The sequence below is a fragment of the Oncorhynchus clarkii genome, chromosome 7 (assembly GCF_045791955.1).
Source record: "Oncorhynchus clarkii lewisi isolate Uvic-CL-2024 chromosome 7, UVic_Ocla_1.0, whole genome shotgun sequence".
NCBI lineage: Eukaryota > Metazoa > Chordata > Actinopteri > Salmoniformes > Salmonidae > Oncorhynchus > Oncorhynchus clarkii.
In genome coordinates this window covers 82,762,958-82,783,959 of record NC_092153.1, presented here as the reverse complement: position 1 = coordinate 82,783,959, position 21,002 = coordinate 82,762,958, and the positions used below count along the sequence as shown (strand labels likewise).

Here is a 21,002-nt window from a genome sequence, read left to right as displayed (position 1 = left end):
CTCCCTCAGCAGACCAGGCTCTAAAGAGAAGAAAGAGACCTCCCTCAGCAGAATTGGCTCTAAAGAGAAGAAAGAGACCTCCCTCAGCAGATCAGGCTCTAAAGAGAAGAAAGAGACCTCCCTCAGCAGATCTGGCTCTAAAGAGAAGAAAGAGACCTCCCTCAGCAGATCTGGCTCTAAAGAGAAGAAAGAGACCTCCCTCAGCAGATCTGGCTCTAAAGAGAAGAAAGAGACCTCCCTCAGCAGATCTGGCTCTAAAGAGAAGAAAGAGACCTCCCTCAGCAGACCAGGCTCTCAAGAGCCACAGTTCCAGACAGCCAGTCTCTCTACTCTGTCCACAGTTCCAGACAGCCAGTCTCTCTACTCTGTCCACAGTTCCAGACAGCCAGTCTCTCTACTCTGGAATAGACTACTGGACATAAATAGCTCAGTGAGCAGGCCTTGCTGCGTGGTCTGGAGTGACTGGGACAGACCAAACAGATACAGTAAGCACACAATGTAGCTCCTGGGTAGAGATGGATTCTGTCCTGTCATCAGGTCACGTGACTAGCTGGGCGGCGGAGTGGACAGAGATGAAGGCAGAAGGCATTCTGCTGTACCCGCTATTTGCGGAGAGTGGGCACAAGTAGAAATGCTGATCTGGGATCATTTTGGGATTTCAGATGATAAACAAATTCACATTGACATGGGGGGGGGGGGGGGGGGGGCTGATCCTAGATCAACACTCCTAATCTGAGACTCTTTATGAATACGGGCCCTGACACGGTCACTCAGTAGAGAGGCCTGCACTACCTATGGGCCCTGGTCTAAAGTAGTGCACTACCTATGGGCCCTGGTCTAAGGTAGTGCACTATATAGGGAATAGGGCCCTGGTCTAAAGAAGTGCACTATATAGGGGATAGGGCTCTGGTCTAAAGTAGTGCACTATATAGGGAATAGGGCCCTGGTCTAAAGTAGTGCACTATATAGGGAATAGGGCCCTGGTCTAAAGTAGTGCACTATATAGGGAATAGGGCCCTGGTCTAAAGTAGTGCACTATGTACGGAATAGGGTGCCATTTGGAATGCATACTCACTATCTATCACACTAGTCAGTCCCTCAGCTAGATCTCTACAAGGTTATCAGAGCAGAGAAGAGTAAGCCTCATTGGTCACAGTCGGACAGCTGAAAAATAACAAATCATCTGTGACTGAAATCATTAATGGAAGAAACTGTTCCTCTGCTGAGGTACAACAGACACATTATCTCAGCGGAGAAAAGGAAAGAATATAGAGAGAGAAGAATAGAGAGAGAAGAGAGAGGAGAATAGAGAGAGAAGAGAGAGGAGAATAGAGAGAGAAGAGAGGAGAATAGAGAGAGGAGAAGAGAGAAGAGAAGAGAGAGAGGAGAAGAGAGAGAGGAGAAGAGAGAGAGGAGAAGAGAGAGAGGAGAAGAGAGAGAGGAGAAGAGAGAGAGGAGAAGAGAGAGAGGAGAAGAGAGAGAGGAGAAGAGAGCATAATAGAGAGAGCAGGGGAGAGAGAGCAGGGGAGAGAGAGCAGGGGAGAGAGAGCAGGGGAGAGAGAGCAGGGGAGAGAGAGCAGGGGAGAGAGAGCAGGGGAGAGAGAGCAGGGGAGAGAGAGCAGGGGAGAGAGAGCAGGGGAGAGAGAGCAGGGGAGAGAGAGCAGGGGAGAGAGAGCAGGGGAGAGAGCGCAGGGGAGAGAGAGCAAGGGAGAGAGAGCAGGGGAGAGAGAGCAGGGGAGAGAGAGCAGGGGAGAGAGAGCAGGGGAGAGAGAGCAGGGGAGAGAGCGCAGGGGAGAGAGGGCAGGGGAGAGAGCAGGGGAGAGTGAGAAGAATAGAGAGAGAAGAGAGAGAGAGAGAGAGAAGAATAGAGAGAATAGAGAGATCAGGGGAGAGAGAGCAGGGGAGAGAGAGCAGGGGAGAGAGAGCAGGGGAGAGAGAGCAGGGGAGAGAGCGATGTAAACATATGTTTACCATGCCAATAAAGCCCTTTCAATTCGAGAGAGAGAGAAAGCAACAACTATCCTCTCGTCGCTAGCCTTGCTGAAAGACCAAGGAGAGAACAGGTACTGGGGAGAGATGAGTAACTGACAGGGAGAGAAGAGTAACTGACAGGGAGAGAAGGGTAACTGACAGGGAGAGAAGGGTAACTGACAGGGAGAGAAGGGTAACTGACAGGGAGAGAAGGGTAACTGACAGGGAGAGAAGAGTAAGTGACAGGGAGAGAAGGGTAACTGACAGGGAGAGACGAGTAACTGACAGGGAGAGACGAGTAACTGACAGGGAGAGACGAGTAACTGACAGGGAGAGACGAGTAACTGACAGGGAGAGAAGAGTAACTGACAGGGAGAGAAGGGTAACTGACAGGGAGAGAAGAGTAACTGACAGGGAGAGAAGTGTAACTGACAGGGAGAGAAGTGTAACTGACAGGGAGAGAAGTGTAACTGACAGGGAGAGAAGGGTAACTGACAGGGAGAGAAGAGTAACTGACAGGGAGAGAAGAGTAACTGACAGGGAGAGAAGAGTAACTGACAGGGAGAGAAGTGTAACTGACAGGGAGAGAAGAGTAACTGACAGGGAGAGAAGTGTAACTGACAGGGAGAGAAGGGTAACTGACAGGGAGAGAAGAGTAACTGACAGGGAGAGAAGAGTAACTGACAGGGAGAGAAGAGTAACTGACAGGGAGAGAAGAGTAACTGACAATTGACAACATCAGTGAAAATTCTCTCTCCGTCTACAGTCACTTGACTGTCTACATCAAGAGGTAATCACAGGCTACATCCCAAATGGCATACTATTCCCTACATAGGGCCCTGGTCAGAAGTAGTGCACTATATAGGGAATAGGCTGACATTTGGGACTTACATTACAGTAAAATGGGCTTGGAAAGGATTGGAACAGTCAAAGCCAATCACAGCCACCGGTTTAGTCTACAGAACAACCTGTCCTTTCCGTGTCTGTCCAATACATATTCAGTCCATAGTACAACCTGTCCTTTCCCTGTCCAATACAAACAATACTGGAGGCAGTGTAACGTCAGGTGAGCTGGAGGCAGTGTAACGTCAGGTGAGCTGGAGGCAGTGTAACGCCAGGTGAGCTGGAGGCAGTGTAACGCCAGGTGAGCTGGAGGCAGTGTAACGCCAGGTGAGCTGGAGGCAGTGTAACGCCAGGTGAGCTGGAGGCAGTGTAACGTCAGGTGAGCTGGAGGCAGTGTAACGTCAGGTGAGCTGGAGGCAGTGTAACGCCAGGTGAGCTGGAGGCAGTGTAACGTCAGGTGAGCTGGAGGCAGTGTAACGTCAGGTGAGCTGGAGGCAGTGTAACGTCAGGTGAGCTGGAGGCAGTGTAACGTCAGGTGAGCTGGAGGCAGTGTAACGTCAGGTGAGCTGGAGGCAGTGTAACGTCAGGTGAGCTGGAGGCAGTGTAACGTCAGGTGAGCTGGAGGCAGTGTAACTTCAGGTGAGCTGGAGGCAGTGTAACGTCAGGTGAGCTGGAGGCAGTGTAACGTCAGGTGAGCTGGAGGCAGTGTACCGTCAGGTGAGCTGGAGGCAGTGTAACGCCAGGTGAGCTGGAGGCAGTGTAACGTCAGGTGAGCTGGAGGCAGTGTAACGTCAGGTGAGCTGGAGGCAGTGTAACGTCAGGTGAGCTGGAGGCAGTGTAACGTCAGGTGAGCTGGAGGCAGTGTAACGTCAGGTGAGCTGGAGGCAGTGTAACGTCAGGTGAGCTGGAGGCAGTGTAACGTCAGGTGAGCTGGAGGCAGTGTAACGCCAGGTGAGCTGGAGGCAGTGTAACGTCAGGTGAGCTGGAGGCAGTGTAACGTCAGGTGAGCTGGAGGCAGTGTAACGTCAGGTGAGCTGGAGGCAGTGTACCGTCAGGTGAGCTGGAGGCAGTGTACCGTCAGGTGAGCTGGAGGCAGTGTAACGCCAGGTGAGCTGGAGGCAGTGTAACGTCAGGTGAGAGAGTAACGTCAGGGTAGCTGGAGGCAGGGGGGGGGGGGGGGGGGGGTGCCAGCAAAATTGACCCAAATTTTCGTCCCTACTTTTTACGACTTCAATACACAGGTGAATTTGCACCGTTTACTTTAGCTCCTCTAAAAGATGGGGCAGACGATGTACAATGAAGTGCTTTAACTTCTAAAACGGTTCACCCGATACAGATCAAAATACCCTCAAATTAAAGCTGACCGTCTACACTGATAGTCATTGTTGTTTGATTTCACATCCAAACTTTGAGTATAGAGCCAAAAGAAGAAAACAGGTTTTACGCACAGGCACTGTCGATACTTCTCTCTGTAGCTCACAGTGATTTATAATAGTGTGAAAGACAGATCCTGATACGTTGGAATACCTCTGCTGTTCCTTCCACTGATGGAATGTTGAGAATCCCCTTAGGTAGCAGCATGCTGGATGAACTCAGGTTGGGGGGGTTAAGGCCCGGCCAGGGTGACAGGCAGGTTTAATGTACCAGCAGCAGCATGTAGGCTATCACCATGTCATTCCAAATGGCACTCCATTCCCTATATAGTGCACTATTTTTGAACCAGGGCCCATAGGGAATGTAGTGATGCAGGCAGTAGCCAAACCAGGAAGTGGGCATGCTGGTGGATTTAAGGTTTGTGATTGTCGGTCTGATGAGCCATTCTATTTACATACCAGTCCATCCCCTCTGTTTCCAATTTTCCACCTCACAGACATCGGATAGAGAAACCAGAAAGAGAGAGAGAGATCAGAGAGGTAAGAGATGTAAACATAGGTTTCCCATGCCAATAAAGCTCTTTGAATTTAAATTGATATCAGAACGAGAGAGAGCGAGAGAACGCGAGATCAGAGAGTGAGAAAGAGATAGATATCAGAGAGTGATTGAGCGATATCAGAGAGCGATTTAGCGAGATCAGAGAGTGAGAGATCAGAAAGTGATTGAGCGATTGAGCGAGATCGGAGAGAGAGCGACCCGAGAGAGAGAGAGCAACCCGAGAGAGAGAGAGCGACCCGAGAGAGAGAGAGCGACCCGAGAGAGAGAGAGCGACCCGAGAGAGAGAGAGCGACCCGAGAGAGAGAGAGCAACGAGGGAGAGAGAGAGCAACGAGGGAGAGAGAGACCCGAGGGAGAGAGAGACCCGAGGGAGAGAAAGACCCGAGGGAGAGAAAGACCCGAGGGAGAGAAAGACCCGAGGGAGTGATTGGGTGACAGAGATCATGTTGAACCCAGGAAGGAAAGCATGCATGGTATGTCTGTCTACCCCTCTGACAGCCAGCTAGTGACGGGCAGCAACAGGAGGGCTAGCTGCTAGGGCAGGGTGGATTCAACTCTTCATTCAACACAGCTGATTCAAATGATCAAAGCTTGATGATTAGTTGAATCGGCTGTGTGGTTAGGTCAAAACACAAAACGTGCACCACTTGGAGTCCCGAGGACCTAGTCTGGGAAGCAATGCCCTATGAAGTCCGGAGCCTGCCGGTTTTCTGTTCTCCCTGATAATTAATTACACCCACCTGGTGTCCCTGGTCTAAATCAGGCCCTGATTAGAAGGGGAATCACCCACCTGGTGTCCCTGGTCTAAATCAGGCCCTGATTAGAGAGGAATCACCCACCTGGTGTCCCCAGGTCTAAATCAGACCCTGATTAGAGAGGAATCACCCACCTGGTGTCCACAGGTCTAAATCAGACCCTGATTAGAGAGGAATCACCCACCTGGTGTCCCAGGTCTAAATCAGGCCCTGATTAGAGAGGAATCACCCACCTGGTGTCCCAGGTCTAAATCAGACCCTGATTAGAGAGGAATCACCCACCTGGTGTCCCAGGTCTAAATCAGGCCCTGATTAGAGGGGAATCACCCACCTGGTGTCCCAGGTCTAAATCAGACCCTGATTAGAGAGGAATCACCCACCTGGTGTCCCAGGTCTAAATCAGACCCTGATTAGAGAGGAATCACCCACCTGGTGTCCCAGTTCTAAATCAGGCCCTGATTAGAGAGGAATCACCCACCTGGTGACCCAGGTCTAAATCAGACCCTGATTAGAGGGGAATCACCCACCTGGTGTCCCAGGTCTAAATCAGTCCCTGATTAGAGGGGAATCACCCACCTGGTGTCCCAGGTCTAAATCAGTCCCTGATTAGAGGGGAATCACCCACCTGGTGTCCCAGGTCTAAATCAGTCCCTGATTAGAGGGGAACCACCCACCTGGTGTCCCAGGTCTAAATCAGACACTGATTAGAGGGGAATCACCCACCTGGTGTCCCAGGTCTAAATCAGTCCCTGATTAGAGGGGAATCACCCACCTGGTGTCCCTGGTCTAAATCAGGCCCTGATTAGAGGGGGAATCACCCACCTGGTGTCCCAGGTCTAAACCAGTCCCTGATTAGAGGGGAATCACCCACCTGGTGTCCCAGGTCTAAACCAGTCCCTGATTAGAGGGGAATCACCCACCTGGTGTCCCAGGTCTAAATCAGTCCCTGATTAGAGGGGGAATCACCCACCTGGTGTCCCCAGGTCTAAATCAGTCCCTGATTAGAGGGGAATCACCCACCTGGTGTCCCTGGTCTAAATCAGGCCCTAATTTGAGGGGAATCACCCACCTGGTGTCCCCAGGTGTAAATCAGTCCCTGATTAGAGGGGGAATCACCCACCTGGTGTCCCTGGTCTAAATCAGGCCCTGATTAGAGGGGAATCACCCACCTGGTGTCCCCAGGTCTAAATCAGTCCCTGATTAGAGAGGAATCACCCACCTGGTGTCCCCAGGTCTAAATCAGCCCTTGATTAGAGGGGAATCACCCACCTGGTGTCTAAAGTCTAAATCAGTCCCTGATTAGAGGGGAATCACCCACCTGGTGTCTAAAGTCTAAATCAGTCCCTGATTAGAGGGGAATCACCCACCTGGTGTCTAAAGTCTAAATCAGTCCCTGATTAGAGTGGAATCACCCACCTGGAGTCCCAGGTCTAAATCAGTCCCTGATTAGAGGGGAATCACCCACCTGGTGTCCCTGGTCTAAATCAGGCCCTGATTAGAGGGGAACCGCCCACCTGGTGTCCCCAGGTCTAAATCAGTCCCTGATTAGAGGGGAACAATGAAAACACACACAGTGGAACTGGCTTTGAGGTCCAGAGTTGAGTTTGACGGTGCTAGGGGCTGGTGACCCCTACACTGTCACCCTCTTTAGCACACCTTCCGGGGTTCAAATACTATTTCAAATGCTTTTTGTTTTTAGCCTGGAGTGCCACAAGGTCAGTGTTTGTACTTTAGGGACATTTCTATTGGTTTGATTGCAACAGGAAGGCTAAATCAAGCATAACTAGAGCTACTAAGTATTTGAACCACTAGACTCAGAGCCATTACCCAACACCTACAGGCCCTCAGCCAAACACCTACAGACCCTCACCCAAACACCTACAGACCCTCACCCAAACACCTACAGGCCCTCACCCAAACACCTACAGGCCCTTACCCAAACACCTACAGACCCTTACATACTGGACCCTCTAGTCATGATGACCGTCTGGCTCGCACCCTGTTGTTAAACAAGAAGTAATGACACAATGCAGGACATCACTTAGCTTATAGTGAATATCCACAATGATCCTTCTCCTCATTAAAAAAAAGCCCCATGGATTTCATCAACCATCGTGCTGGAGTGAAATATGTAAATAAAGTGTGATTATGGTCCACAACGGAGGAACAATGGACCACAGACAGGCCTAACCAACAACAGGCAAAACAGAGCATGTGAAGTCCATCTCTGTCTGGAGAAGCCTACTACTATTTATTACCTAATAAAAGCAGAGGACAAGCACAGAGACAATGACTGACTCGGTCTGTGATACATCGAAATGGTGAGCGTGTCAGACTAATTACACAACCGGTATAATTCATGTGAGTCAACCTGAATCTAGGTCAGTGGAGGAGATGTAGTGTTCTGATTATTCACACACACACACACACACACGCACACGCACACACACGTGCAAATGGATGACCAAATTGTCCACAGGTAGATAATAATAAAAATCTAATACTGAGCAAATCCTCTCTATCATTCCTGTGAGTCAATAATACTTGTGTCAGTAAGAGCTGATATTCATTCACACACGACTGAACAATAACAATTCCACTAGGATGACAGATCCGCTGATGATCAATAAGAGACGTGCTTCTTTGAATCTTCGTTTCAATAGTACAACATTGGTGTAGTGGCCAGGGAGGGGGACCGACAGAATGGAAACGAGGTCAGATGTATTCCCACATTTCTAGAGGAATTATTCCCTGGCATGAAAGTGTACTTCAGTTCACCAGGTTTCAGTTACAATCACTCTTACTGCTACTATAACACTTGGAATATGTTTAAGATCTTCTACGATAGAAAACACATTATTCCATGAGTATCCAACACATCTACAGCAGTAGTAGGGGGGGGGGGGGGTGATATTTCCGATTTATTTTAAACACAATCATGAAACTTATTACTTCAAAACATTGTATTTTTTTTACAAAACAGTTGCGGCAAGTGAAAGGCAACAAACTAACCAGCGATTTTAATGTCATGTTTTATGTCATTATGTTGTTGCAATTTCACGTGTTAAAACAGTTTGCTAATCAAGGAAAGAACGGAGTTGATTAAAGTAATGTGTTTACCTTCATAGCAGATTATGCCGATGTTGTTGTTCATTTTGTCCAGGTACTGATAATTCAACAGATCCATTTTTGTAACAAGCATTTAACAGTTTAGCAACAACAACAAAAAAGACCAGCTTTATTTTTGCTTCCAACCCGAGTCGAGAGGAAAATGACGCGAGCGCAGTCGGTTTAATTTACGTGGACGAGTCGGTCGACACGGAGCAGTTAATAAAAGGCCCAGCCTTCAGCTCAAGTTTTCTACGCGCAAAAATAATATCATCGAATCAAGGTAAAACGCTTTAAAAAATAGTTCCCGACAAAAATTTTAATGGAGTTTGTATAATACTTGTAAAAGAATGTATAAATGTATGTTCAGACAAAAAAGGTAGCGCCAGTTCTTCCTAACCTTACAGCCAGCTGTAAAGTCGACTGTACTGACACGCAGGCTCAGCTTGGTATGACTCGAATGTACACCGGTTTCCTCAGAGCAGGCTGCGACCACTAGGCATGCTTGATAAATCCCGGGAGCTCCTCAGATGTCAGGGATTTTTTTTCTTCACAAGATCAACCGTCCAAATGCAGGACCAGTGAGGGGTGAGAGAGGGAAAAGATACAGGGCTGGATAACCAACACATGGGCACTCCAGGGGGCCCCAACAAAACATTTGCATATGATAGCAAAAAGTGTAGAATTGGGCCTCCTGAGTGGCACAGCAGTCTAAGGCACTGCATCGCAGTGGTAGAGGGGTCACTACAGACCCGGGTTCAATCCCGGTCTGTATCAAAACCGTCTGTGACAGGGAGTCCCATAGGGTGGCGCACAATTGGCCCAGTGTTGTCCGGAGGGTTTGGCCGGGAGGGAGGGGGACTTTACTTGGCTCATCGTGCTCTAGCGACTCCTTGTGGCGGGTCGGGCGCCTGCAGGCTGACCTCAGTCGTCAGTTGAACGGTGTGACACATTGGTGCGGCTGGCTTCCGGGTTAAGCAGGCGGGTGTTAAGAAGCGCGGCTTGGCAGGTCATGTTTCGGAGGACGCATGACTCGACCTTCGCCGCCCTTGAGCCCGTTGGGGAGTTGCAGCGATGAGACAAGATCGTAATTGGGGAGGAAAAAGGGGGTAACATTACAAAAGTGTAGAATTGGAGGGAAATTAGCTTTAAAACTGTAAAATTATCAGCCTCATGTCAAAATGTGAACAAAATCATGAGATGAACAATAAAAACGGCTCATTTTCCACCCGCCTCGGCAAAAAGTGAAGAATTGGAGGGAAATTATCTTTAAATTGCATTTTCTTAGTATCATGACAGAATGTGATGAATCTCATTAAAACTTTGCATATTTTTCTCTACATCATGACAGAATGTGATGAATCTCATTAAAACTTTGCATATTTTTCTCTACACCATGACAGAATGTGTTAATGCTGGGAGTTAGCAGATTTTTATTTATTTGTGTATGTGGAAGGGGGGGGGGGGTCTGTGCCCCAAATGCAGTATCCCGGCCCTGAAGAGGAGGTGGGAGCCAGTGAGTGTGGGAGAGAGCTGGGAGAAAGCAAGCAAAAACAAGGCAGGGCTAGTAGCCCATGTAAAATTTGGCAGACAGGAAACAGTGCGGTTTTGGCCAAAACAACATACAAAGAGCTCTTATTCAGAATGCATTCAACCTGGTTCCTGCTTCCAAACAGATGGACGTTCACTGTGACCTTACGGAACTATTGTTTTCTTGAAGACAAAACAGTTTGTCTATAAATCTGTAATATTCTGTATTGTATAGAACCGTTCCTCAAAATCCACTACTCAGATCTTCAAATACAACATTATATTTCTTCATTTTGATAGTAGAAAAATGCAAATGTCCTGATAATTGACCAAATATCTTACCGAATATTATTAGACCATTATTTACAAAGTAAATTCATGTAGAAATCAGTTGCAGAGCTTCCACAGTTATTCCAGGACAATGTACAGTGATGTTCTACTGCCCTCTAGTGGCTCAGAAAACCACTACAGGACAGACGGCTTCACGGCCAACAAAAACAGACATTTCATTCGCAGCTACGTCACAGTTCTTGACAGCACAGCACAGTAGAAACACAGGGTCAAAAAAAACCACAGCAGACATTTTCTACAATTGCATCTCCTCTTTTCACAAGCATATACATAGGCATATGATATGAGCCGTTGGTAAATTATGTTTACTAAACAGTAGCATACCACCCTGCATCCTACTGCTGGCTTGCCTCTGAAGCTAAGTAGGGTTGGGCCCCTGGATGGGACACCAGATGCTGCTGGAAGTGGTGTTGGAGGCCCAGTAGGAAGCACCCTTTCCTCTGGTCTGAAATAAAATATCCCAATGCCCCAGGACAGTGAATAGGGACAAATATCCCAATACCCCAGGACAGTGAATAGAGACAAATCCCAATGCCCCAGGACAGTGAATAGAGACAAATCCCAATGCCCCAGGACAGTGAATAGGGACAAATATCCCAATACCCCAGGACAGTGAATAGGGACAAATATCCCAATGCCCCAGGACAGTGAATAGGGACAAATATCCCAATACCCCAGGACAGTGAATAGAGACAAATCCCAATGCCCCAGGACAGTGAATAGGGACAAATCCCAATGCCCCAGGACAGTGAAGAGACAAATCCCAATGCCCCAGGACAGTGAATAGGGACAAATATCCCAATACCCCAGGACAGTGAATAGAGACAAATCCCAATGCCCCAGGACAGTGAATAGAGACAAATCCCAATGCCCCAGGACAGTGAATAGGGACAAATATCCCAATACCCCAGGACAGTGAATAGAGACAAATCCCAATGCCCCAGGACAGTGAATAGAGACAAATCCCAATGCCCCAGGACAGTGAATAGACAAATCCCAATGCCCCAGGACAGTGAATAGAGACAAATATCCCAATGCCCCAGGACAGTGAATAGAGACAAATATCCCAATACCCCAGGACAGTGAATAGAGACAAATATCCCAATGCCCCAGGACAGTGAATAGGGACAAATATCCCAATACCCCAGGACAGTGAATAGAGACAAATATCCCAATACCCCAGGGCAATGAATAGAGACAAATATCCCAATGCCCTCTGAAGGGTGATGTCTTTCCAATGGGACGTTAAACAGGGGCCTTGACTCTCTGCGGTCGCAAAAGATCCCATGGCACTCATTGTAAGAGTAGGGGTGTTGACCCCTGTGTCCAGGTTAAATTACCAATCTGGCCCTCATACCATCATCGCCACCTAATTTTTATTTATTTATTTTTATTTTACCTTTATTTAACTAGGCAAGTCAGTTAAGAACAAATTCTTATTTTCAATGACGGCCTAGGAACAGTGGGTTAACTGCCTGTTCAGGGGCAGAACGACAGATTTGTACCTTGTCAGCTCGGGGATATGAACTTGCAACCTTCCGGTTACTAGTCCAACGCTCTAACCACTAGGCTACCCTGCCGCCCCAGGGTAGCCTAGTGGCCTTATCCCCAGCTTCCAATTGGCTCATTCACCCCCCCACCCCCCTCTTCTCTCCTGTAACTATTCCCAATTTATCTGTTAAAAAAACAACAACAAAAAAACACATTGAAGTGAATTCCTTGACCTGAACCCTGATCTAGCGACTGACAAACCAAGACTAACAGTTTAGTTGGGTTAAAGTCGCTACACTGTGTTTGAGCCTTATGGCTCTAATCTGATAGTGGTAGATGTCTTGTCTCCATTATGGCTCTAATCTGATAGTGGTAGTGGGGTGGTAGATGTCTCGTCTCCATTATGGCTCTAATCTGATAGTGGTAGTGGGGTGGTAGATGTCTAGTCTCCATTATGGCTCTAATCTGATAGTGGTAGTGGGGTGGTAGAAGTCTAGTCTCCTTTATGGCTCTAATATGATAGTGGTAGTAGATGTCTCCACAACTGAGCAAGAGGACAAGTACATTAGTGTGTCTAGTTTGAGAAACAGACGCCTCACAAGTCCTCAACTGGCAGCTTCATTAAATAGTACCTGCAAAACACTAGTCTCAACGTCAACACTGAATAGGCAACTTCGGGATGTTGGCCTTCTAGGCAGAGTTGCAAAGAAAAAGCCATATCTCAGACTGGCCAATAAAAATAAAAGATTAAGATGGGCAAAAGAACACAGACACTGGACAGAGGAACATTGCCCTCGAAGGCCAGCATCCCATAGGCAGAAACTCTAAGGTCTATTCAATGCTGGTCTGACCAATCGGAATCCACGCTTCAAGATTGTTTTGATCACTCGGACATGTTCCGGGTAGCCTCTGAGAATAACATTGACCAATACACGGACACGGTGACTGAGTACACCAGGAAGTGTATAGGAGATGTTGTTCCCACTGTGACTATTAAAACCTACCCAAACAAGGAAAACCGTGGATATATGGCAGCATTCGCGCAAAACTGAAAGTGTGAACCATCGCATTTAACCACGGCGAGGTGACTGGGAATATGGCCGAATACAAACAGTGTAGTTATTCCCTCCGTAAGGCAATCAAACAGGCAAAACATCAGTACAGAGACACAATGAAGACGCAATTCAACGGCTCAGACATGAGACGTATGTGGCAGGGTCTACAGATAATCACGGACTGCAGGGAAAACCAGCCACGTCGCGGACACAGACGTCTTGCTTCCGGACAAACTAAACACCTTCTTCGCATGCATTGAGGATAACACAGTTCCACCGACGCAGCTCCCAAGGACTGTGGGCTCTCGTTCTCCCTGGCAGATGTGATTAAGACATTGAAGCATATTAACCCTCGCTAGGCTGCCGGCCCAGACAGCATCCCAAGCCGCGTCCTCAGATCTGGCGCAGACCAGCTGGCTGGAGTGTTTATGGACATATTCAACCTCTCCCTATCCCAGTCTACTGTCCCCACTTGATTCAAGGTGTCCACCCTTGTTCCTGTACCCAAGAAAGTAAAGAACTAAATGACTATCGCCACGTAGCACTCACTTAAGGTCATCATGAAGTGCTTTGCGAGGCTAGTTAAGGATCATATCACCTCTACCTTACCTGACACCCTAGACCCACTTCAAATGTGCTTACCGCCCCAACAGATCCACAGACGAAGTGGATAGGTGCGTGCTCCCTCTGCTGTTTCCTGGGTCAATTGTGCAGCTAGCAGCTTGAGGTCAGTGAGAGGGTAGTTCAACTAGCAGCATGAGGTCAGTGTGAGGGTAGTTTAACTAGCAGCATGAGGTCAGTGTGAGGGTAGTTTAACTAGCAGCTTGAGGTCAGTGAGGGTAGTTTAACTAGCAGCATGAGGTCAGTGTGAGGGTAGTTTAACTAGCAGCATGAGGTCAGTGTGAGGGTAGTTCAACTAGCAGCATGAGGTCAGTGTGAGGGTAGTTCAACTAGCAGCATGAGGTCAGTGTGAGGGTAGTTCAACTAGCAGCATGAGGTCAGTGTGAGGGTAGTTTAACTAGCAGCATGAGGTCAGTGTGAGGGTAGTTTAACTAGCAGCTTGAGGTCAGTGAGGGTAGTTCAACTAGCAGCATGAGGTCAGTGAGGGTAGTTCAACTAGCAGCATGAGGTCAGTGTGAGGGTAGTTTAACTAGCAGCAAGAGGTCAGTGAGGGTAGTTTAACTAGCAGCATGAGGTCAGTGTGAGGGTAGTTCAACTAGCAGCATGAGGTCAGTGAGGGTAGTTTAACTAGCAGCATGAGGTCAGTGAGGGTAGTTCAACTAGCAGCATGAGGTCAGTGAGGGTAGTTTAACTAGTAGCATGAGGTCAGTGTGAGGGTATTACAGAACTAATGTAACTCATGCTGCCAGGCTCCTACTGGGCTGTCGACCCTGGTATTACTACGTTGCTATGGCAGCCAAATCCAAGCCCCCACTCATTCCAACCTTCCCTGTGATCAGCATGGTTGTCCCCACCCCCTCCTTGTGTAGGCTTAAGGCTGCTGCTGTGGGCACACCAACACAGTCAGTGGGGGTAGCTGGGGACCGTTTCATTTGAAACCTATGAAACCTGGGCTGCCCACACACACACCTTCTGTTGTTGTTGAGACACACCTCTTCCTTGGAAATGTCCTGACCTGCTCTAGTGTAAAACGCTTTTAAACCTGTAGTCACTACCAGTACTTGACTTGGGCAGAAGCTCACCGGAGCACCGACACATCAGAATGTTCTACTGCTTCCTCTTAATAGAATATTAGCTCAAAACGTATTAAAAAGACAGTTCCTGTGCCTAAATAAAAATGGTACCGTCACCCAAAATGAATACCGGAAATATTTATGTCCATGTCATATTCTGGCCATGTCATGTTCTGGCCATGTCATGTTTTGGCCATGTCATGTTCTGGCCATGTCATGTTCTGGCCATGTCATATTCTGGCCATGTCATGTTCAAACTATAACAATTCTAAACCTGTAGCTACTAGCTAATTACTTCAGACTCCTAACAAAACACTCCTCCTAACACAAACTCCTAAACTTAGCTAGCTACTAGCTATTCTAACGATTAATCCCTTCACAATGTGTGTGTGTGTGTGTGTGTGTGTGTCTGCCTCATGAACACATAACAGTAATAGTCACTTTACAGTGCAGTACAGTCAATCATGTTGGAATTGTATATATAAATCGACACATCAAATCTCTAATTTGCTGAAAACTACTGATGTTAAAGTAGACTACCGTGTTTCTCTCTGAACACACTGGTCATACAATTTGGCCTGCCTGTCTGGAGAAATGTCTGAGACTGGCCCAGTCCTATTAAGACAGTGTGTGTGTGTTATAGACAGTGTGTGTGTGTGTGTGTGTGTTACAGACAGTGTGTGTGTGTGTGTGTGTGTGTGTGTGTGTTACAGACAGTGTGTGTGTGTGTGTGTGTGTGTTACAGACAGTGTGTGTGTGTGTGTGTGTGTTACAGACAGTGTGTGTGTGTGTGTTACAGACAGTGTGTGTGTGTGTGGGTGTGTTACAGACAGTGTGTGTGTGTGTGGTTGTCTCCTAACCCCGGCCACCATAGAAGACAATAGCCCAAGCAGCCCGCAGTCAAATCATGTCACATGCTAATGTTTACTTACAAGTCCCTAACCAACGTTACAGTTAAACAAACATGAAAAATAAATAAAAAGTAACAAGTAATTAAAGAGAAACAAAGTAAAATAACAATAGCGAGACTATATACAGGGGGGGGGGGGGGGGGTACCGGTTAGTAATGAGACTATATACAGGGGGTACCGGTTAGTAATGAGACTATATACAGGGGGGGGGGGGGGGGGGGGGGGGTACCGGTCAGTAATGAGACTATATACAGGGGGGGTACCGGTTAGTAATGAGACTATATACAGGGGGGGGGTACCGGTTAGTAATGAGACTATATACAGGGGGGGGGGGGGTAACGGTTAGTAATGAGACTATATACAGGGGGGGGGGGGGTAACGGTTAGTAATGAGACTATATACAGGGGGGGGGGGGGGGTACCGGTTAGTAATGAGACTATATACAGGGGGGGTACCGGTTAGTAATGAGACTATATACAGGGGGGTACCGGTTAGTAATGAGACTATATACAGGGGGGGGTACCGGTTAGTAATGAGACTATATACAGGGGGGGGTACCGGTTAGTAATGAGACTATATACAGGGGGGGGGGGGGGGGGGGTACCGGTTAGTAATGAGACTATATACAGGGGGGGTACCGGTTAGTAATGAGACTATATACAGGGGGGGGGGGTACCGGTTAGTAATGAGACTATATACAGGGGGGGTACCGGTTAGTAATGAGACTATATACAGGGGGTACCGGTTAGTAATGAGACTATATACAGGGGGGGTACCGGTTAGTAATGAGACTATATACAGGGGGTACCGGTTAGTAATGAGACTATATACAGGGGGGGTACCGGTTAGTAATGAGACTATATACAGGGGGTACCGGTTAGTAATGAGACTATATACAGGGGGGGTACCGGTTAGTAATGAGACTATATACAGGGGGTACCGGTTAGTAATGAGACTATATACAGGGGGGGTACCGGTTAGTAATGAGACTATATACAGGGGGGGGGGGGGGGGGGGGGTACCGGTTAGTAATGAGACTATATACAGGGGGGGGGGGGGGGGGTAACGGTTAGTAATGAGACTATATACAGGGGGGGGGGGGGGGGGGGTACCGGTTAGTAATGAGACTATATACAGGGGGGGTACCGGTTAGTAATGAGACTATATACAGGGGGGTACTGGTTAGTAATGAGACTATATACAGGGGGGTACTGGTTAGTAATGAGACTATATACAGGGGGGGGGGGCACCGGTTAGTAATGAGACTATATACAGGGGGGGGTACCGGTTAGTAATGAGACTATATACAGGGGGGGTACCGGTTAGTAATGAGACTATATACAGGGGGGGTACCGGTTAGTAATGAGACTATATACAGGGGGGGGGGGGGGGGGGTACCGGTTAGTAATGAGACTATATACAGGGGGGGTACCGGTTAGTAATGAGACTATATACAGGGGGTACCGGTTAGTAATGAGACTATATACAGGGGGGGTACCGGTTAGTAATGAGACTATATACAGGGGGGGGGGGGGGGTACCGGTTAGTAATGAGACTATATACAGGGGGGGGGGGGGGGGTACCGGTTAGTAATGAGACTATATACAGGGGGGGGGGGGGGGGGGTACCGGTTAGTAATGAGACTATATACAGGGGGGGTACCGGTTAGTAATGAGACTATATACAGGGGGGGGGGTACCGGTTAGTAATGAGACTATATACAGGGGGGGGTACCGGTTAGTAATGAGACTATATACAGGGGGGGGTACCGGTTAGTAATGAGACTATATACAGGGGGGGTACCGGTTAGTAATGAGACTATATACAGGGGGTACCGGTTAGTAATGAGACTATATACAGGGGGGGCACCGGTTAGTAATGAGACTATATACAGGGGGGGGGGGGGGGGGGGTACCGGTTAGTAATGAGACTATATACAGGGGGGGGGGGGGGGGGGGGATACCGGTTAGTAATGAGACTATATACAGGGGGTACCGGTTAGTAATGAGATTATATACAGGGGGGGTACCGGTTAGTAATGGGACTATATACAGGGGGGTACCGGTTAGTAATGGGACTATATACAGGGGGGTACCGGTTAGTAATGAGACTATATACAGGGGGTACCGGTTAGTAATGAGACTATATACAGGGGGTACCGGTTAGTAATGAGACTATATACAGGGGGGTACCGGTTAGTAATGAGACTATATACAGGGGGGTACCGGTTAGTAATGAGACTATATACAGGGGGGGTACCGGTTAGTAATGAGACTATATACAGGGGGTACCGGTTAGTAATGAGACTATATACAGGGGGTACCGGTTAGTAATGAGACTATATACAGGGGGTACCGGTTAGTAATGAGACTATATACAGGGGGGTACCGGTTAGTAATGAGACTATATACAGGGGGGTACCGGTTAGTAATGAGACTATATACAGGGGGGGTACCGGTTAGTAATGGGACTATATACAGGGGGGTACCGGTTAGTAATGGGACTATATACAGGGGGGTACCGGTTAGTAATGAGACTATATACAGGGGGGTACCGGTTAGTAATGAGACTATATACAGGGGGGGTACCGGTTAGTAATGAGACTATATACAGGGGGGTACCGGTTAGTAATGAGACTATATACAGGGGGGTACCGGTTAGTAATGAGACTATATACAGGGGGGGTACCGGTTAGTAATGAGACTATATACAGGGGGGTACCGGTTAGTAATGAGACTATATACAGGGGGGTACCGGTTAGTAATGAGACTATATACAGGGGGGGTACCGGTTAGTAATGAGACTAAATACAGGGGGGTACCGGTTAGTAATGAGACTATATACAGGGGGGTACCGGTTAGTAATGAGACTATATACAGGGGGGGGTCCCGGTTAGTAATGAGACTATATACAGGGGGGTACCGGTTAGTAATGAGACTATATACAGGGGGGTACCGGTTAGTAATGAGACTATATACAGGGGGGTACCGGTTAGTAATGAGACTATATACAGGGGGGTACCAGTTAGTAATGAGACTATATACAGGGGGTACCGGTTAGTAATGAGACTATATACAGGGGGGGTACCGGTTAGTAATGAGACTATATACGGGGGGGGGGGGGGGTACCGGTTAGTAATGAGACTATATACAGGGGGGGGGGTCCCGGTTAGTAATGAGACTATATACAGGGGGGGTCCCGGTTAGTAATGAGACTATATACAGGGGGGGTCCCGGTTAGTAATGAGACTATATACAGGGGGGGTCCCGGTTAGTAATGAGACTATATACAGGGGGGTACCGGTTAGTAATGAGACTATATACAGGGGGGTACCGGTTAGTAATGAGACTATATACAGGGGGGTACCGGTTAGTAATGAGACTATATACAGGGGGGTACCGGTTAGTAATGAGACTATATACAGGGGGGTACCGGTTAGTAATGAGACTATATACAGGGGGGTACCGGTTAGTAATGAGACTATATACAGGGGGGGTACCGTTACCGGTAGTCAATGCGAGGTGGCACCGGTTAGTTGAGGTAATATGTACATGTAGGTAGAGTTATTAAAGTGACTATGCATAGATAACAGAGTAGCAGCGGTGTAAAGAGAGGGGACATTGCAAATAGTCTGGGTAGCCATTTGACTAGATGTTCAGGAGTCTTATGGCTTGGGGGTAGAAGCTGTTTAGAAGCCTCTTGGACCTAGACTTGGTGCTCCGGTACCACTTGCAGTGCGGTAGCAGAGAGAACAATCTATGACTAGGGTGGCTGGAGTCTGACAATTTTTAGGGCCTTCCTCTGACCGCCTGGTATAGAGGTCCTGGATGGCAGGAAGCTTGGTCCTGGTGATGTAATGGGCCGTACGCAATACCCTCTGTAGTGCCTTGTGGTCGGGGGTCGAGCAGTTGCCATACCAGGCAGTGATGCAACCGGTCAGGATGATCTCGATGGTGCAGCTGTAGAACCTTTTGAGAATCTGAAGACCCATGCTAAATCTTTTCAATCTCCTGAGGGGAATAGGTTTTGTCGTGCCCTCTTCACGACTGTTTTGGTGTGTTTGGACCATGTTAGTTTGTTGGTGATGTAGACACTAAGGAACTTGAAGCTCTCAACCTGCTCCCCAACAGCCCCGTTGTTAAGAATGGGGAGGTGCTTGGTCCTCTTTTTCCTGTAGTCCACAATCATCTCCTTTGTTTTGATCACGTTGAGGGAGAGGTTGTTGTCTTGGCACTACACTACCAGACCTCTGACCTCCTCCCTATAGGCCGTCTCATCATTGTCGGTGCTCAGGCCTACCACTGTTGTGTCATCGGCCACTTAATGATAGTGTTGGAGTCATGCCTGGCCATGCAGTCATGAGTGAACAGGGAGTACAGGAGGGGGCTGAGCACACACCCGTGAGGGGCCCCCGTGTTGAGGATCAGCGTGGCAGATGTGTTGTTACCTACTCTTACCACCTAGGGGCGGCCCGTCAGGAAGTCCAGGATCCAGTTGCATAGGCAGGTGTTTAGTCCCAGGTTCTTTAGCTTATTGATGAGGTTTGAGAGCACTCTGGTGTTGAACGCTGAGCTGTAGTCAATGAATAGCATTCTCACATACAGTAGGTGTTCAATTTGTCCAGGTGGGAAAGGGCAGTGTGGAGTGCAATAGAGATTGCATCATCTGCGAATCTGTTAGGGAGTTACCGGTATGCAAATTGGAGTGGGTCTAGGGTGTCTGGGATTATGGTGTTGATGTGAACCATGACCAGCCTTTAAAAGCCCTTCATGGCTACAGACGTGAGTGCTACGGCTCGGTAGTCATTTAGGCAGGTTCCTTTAGTGTTCTTGGGCACAGGGACTATGGTGGTCTGCTTGAAACATGTTGGTATTACAGACTCAATCAGGGACATGTTGAAAATGGCAGTGAAGACACTTGCCAGTTGGTCAGCACATGCTCGCAGCACACGTCCTGGTAATCCGTCTGGCCCTGCGGCCTTGTGAATGTTGATCTGTTTAAAGGTCTTACATCGGCTGCGGAGAGCGATCACACAGTCTTCCGGAACAGCTGGTGCTCTCATGCACGTTTCAGTGTTATTTGCCTTGAAGCAAGCATATAAGTAGTTTAGCTCGTCTGGTAGGCTCATGTCACTGGGCAGCTCTCGGCTGTGCAACCCTTTGTAGTCTAATGGTTTGCAAGCCCTGACACATCCGACGAGCATCAGAGCCGGAGTAGTACGATTCGATCTTAGTCCTGTATTGACGCTTTGCCTGTTTGAGTGTTTGTCTGAGGGCATCGCGGGATTTCTTATAAGCTTCCGGGTTAGAGTCCCACTCTTTGAAAGCGGCAGCTCTACCCTTTAGCTCGGTGCGAATGTTGC

General features: G+C 48.2%; 1 protein-coding gene across 2 annotated transcripts in view; it reads right to left on the bottom strand.

Annotated features, from left to right (window-relative positions):
• LOC139413915 (vestigial-like family member 4b) overlaps positions 1 to 21,002 on the bottom strand; it is a 97,247-nt gene that overhangs the window by 44,132 nt on the left and 32,113 nt on the right. The window contains exon 1 of one of the 2 annotated variants that reach the window (XM_071161771.1): positions 8,621 to 9,142. The exons of the other annotated variant lie outside the window; for it this stretch is intronic. Coding sequence (XP_071017872.1) covers positions 8,621 to 8,702 — 82 coding nt within the window. The 5' untranslated portion in view covers positions 8,703 to 9,142. Of the gene's footprint in view, positions 1 to 8,620; positions 9,143 to 21,002 lie in introns of those variants that run through there. 2 annotated transcript variants of the gene reach the window in all.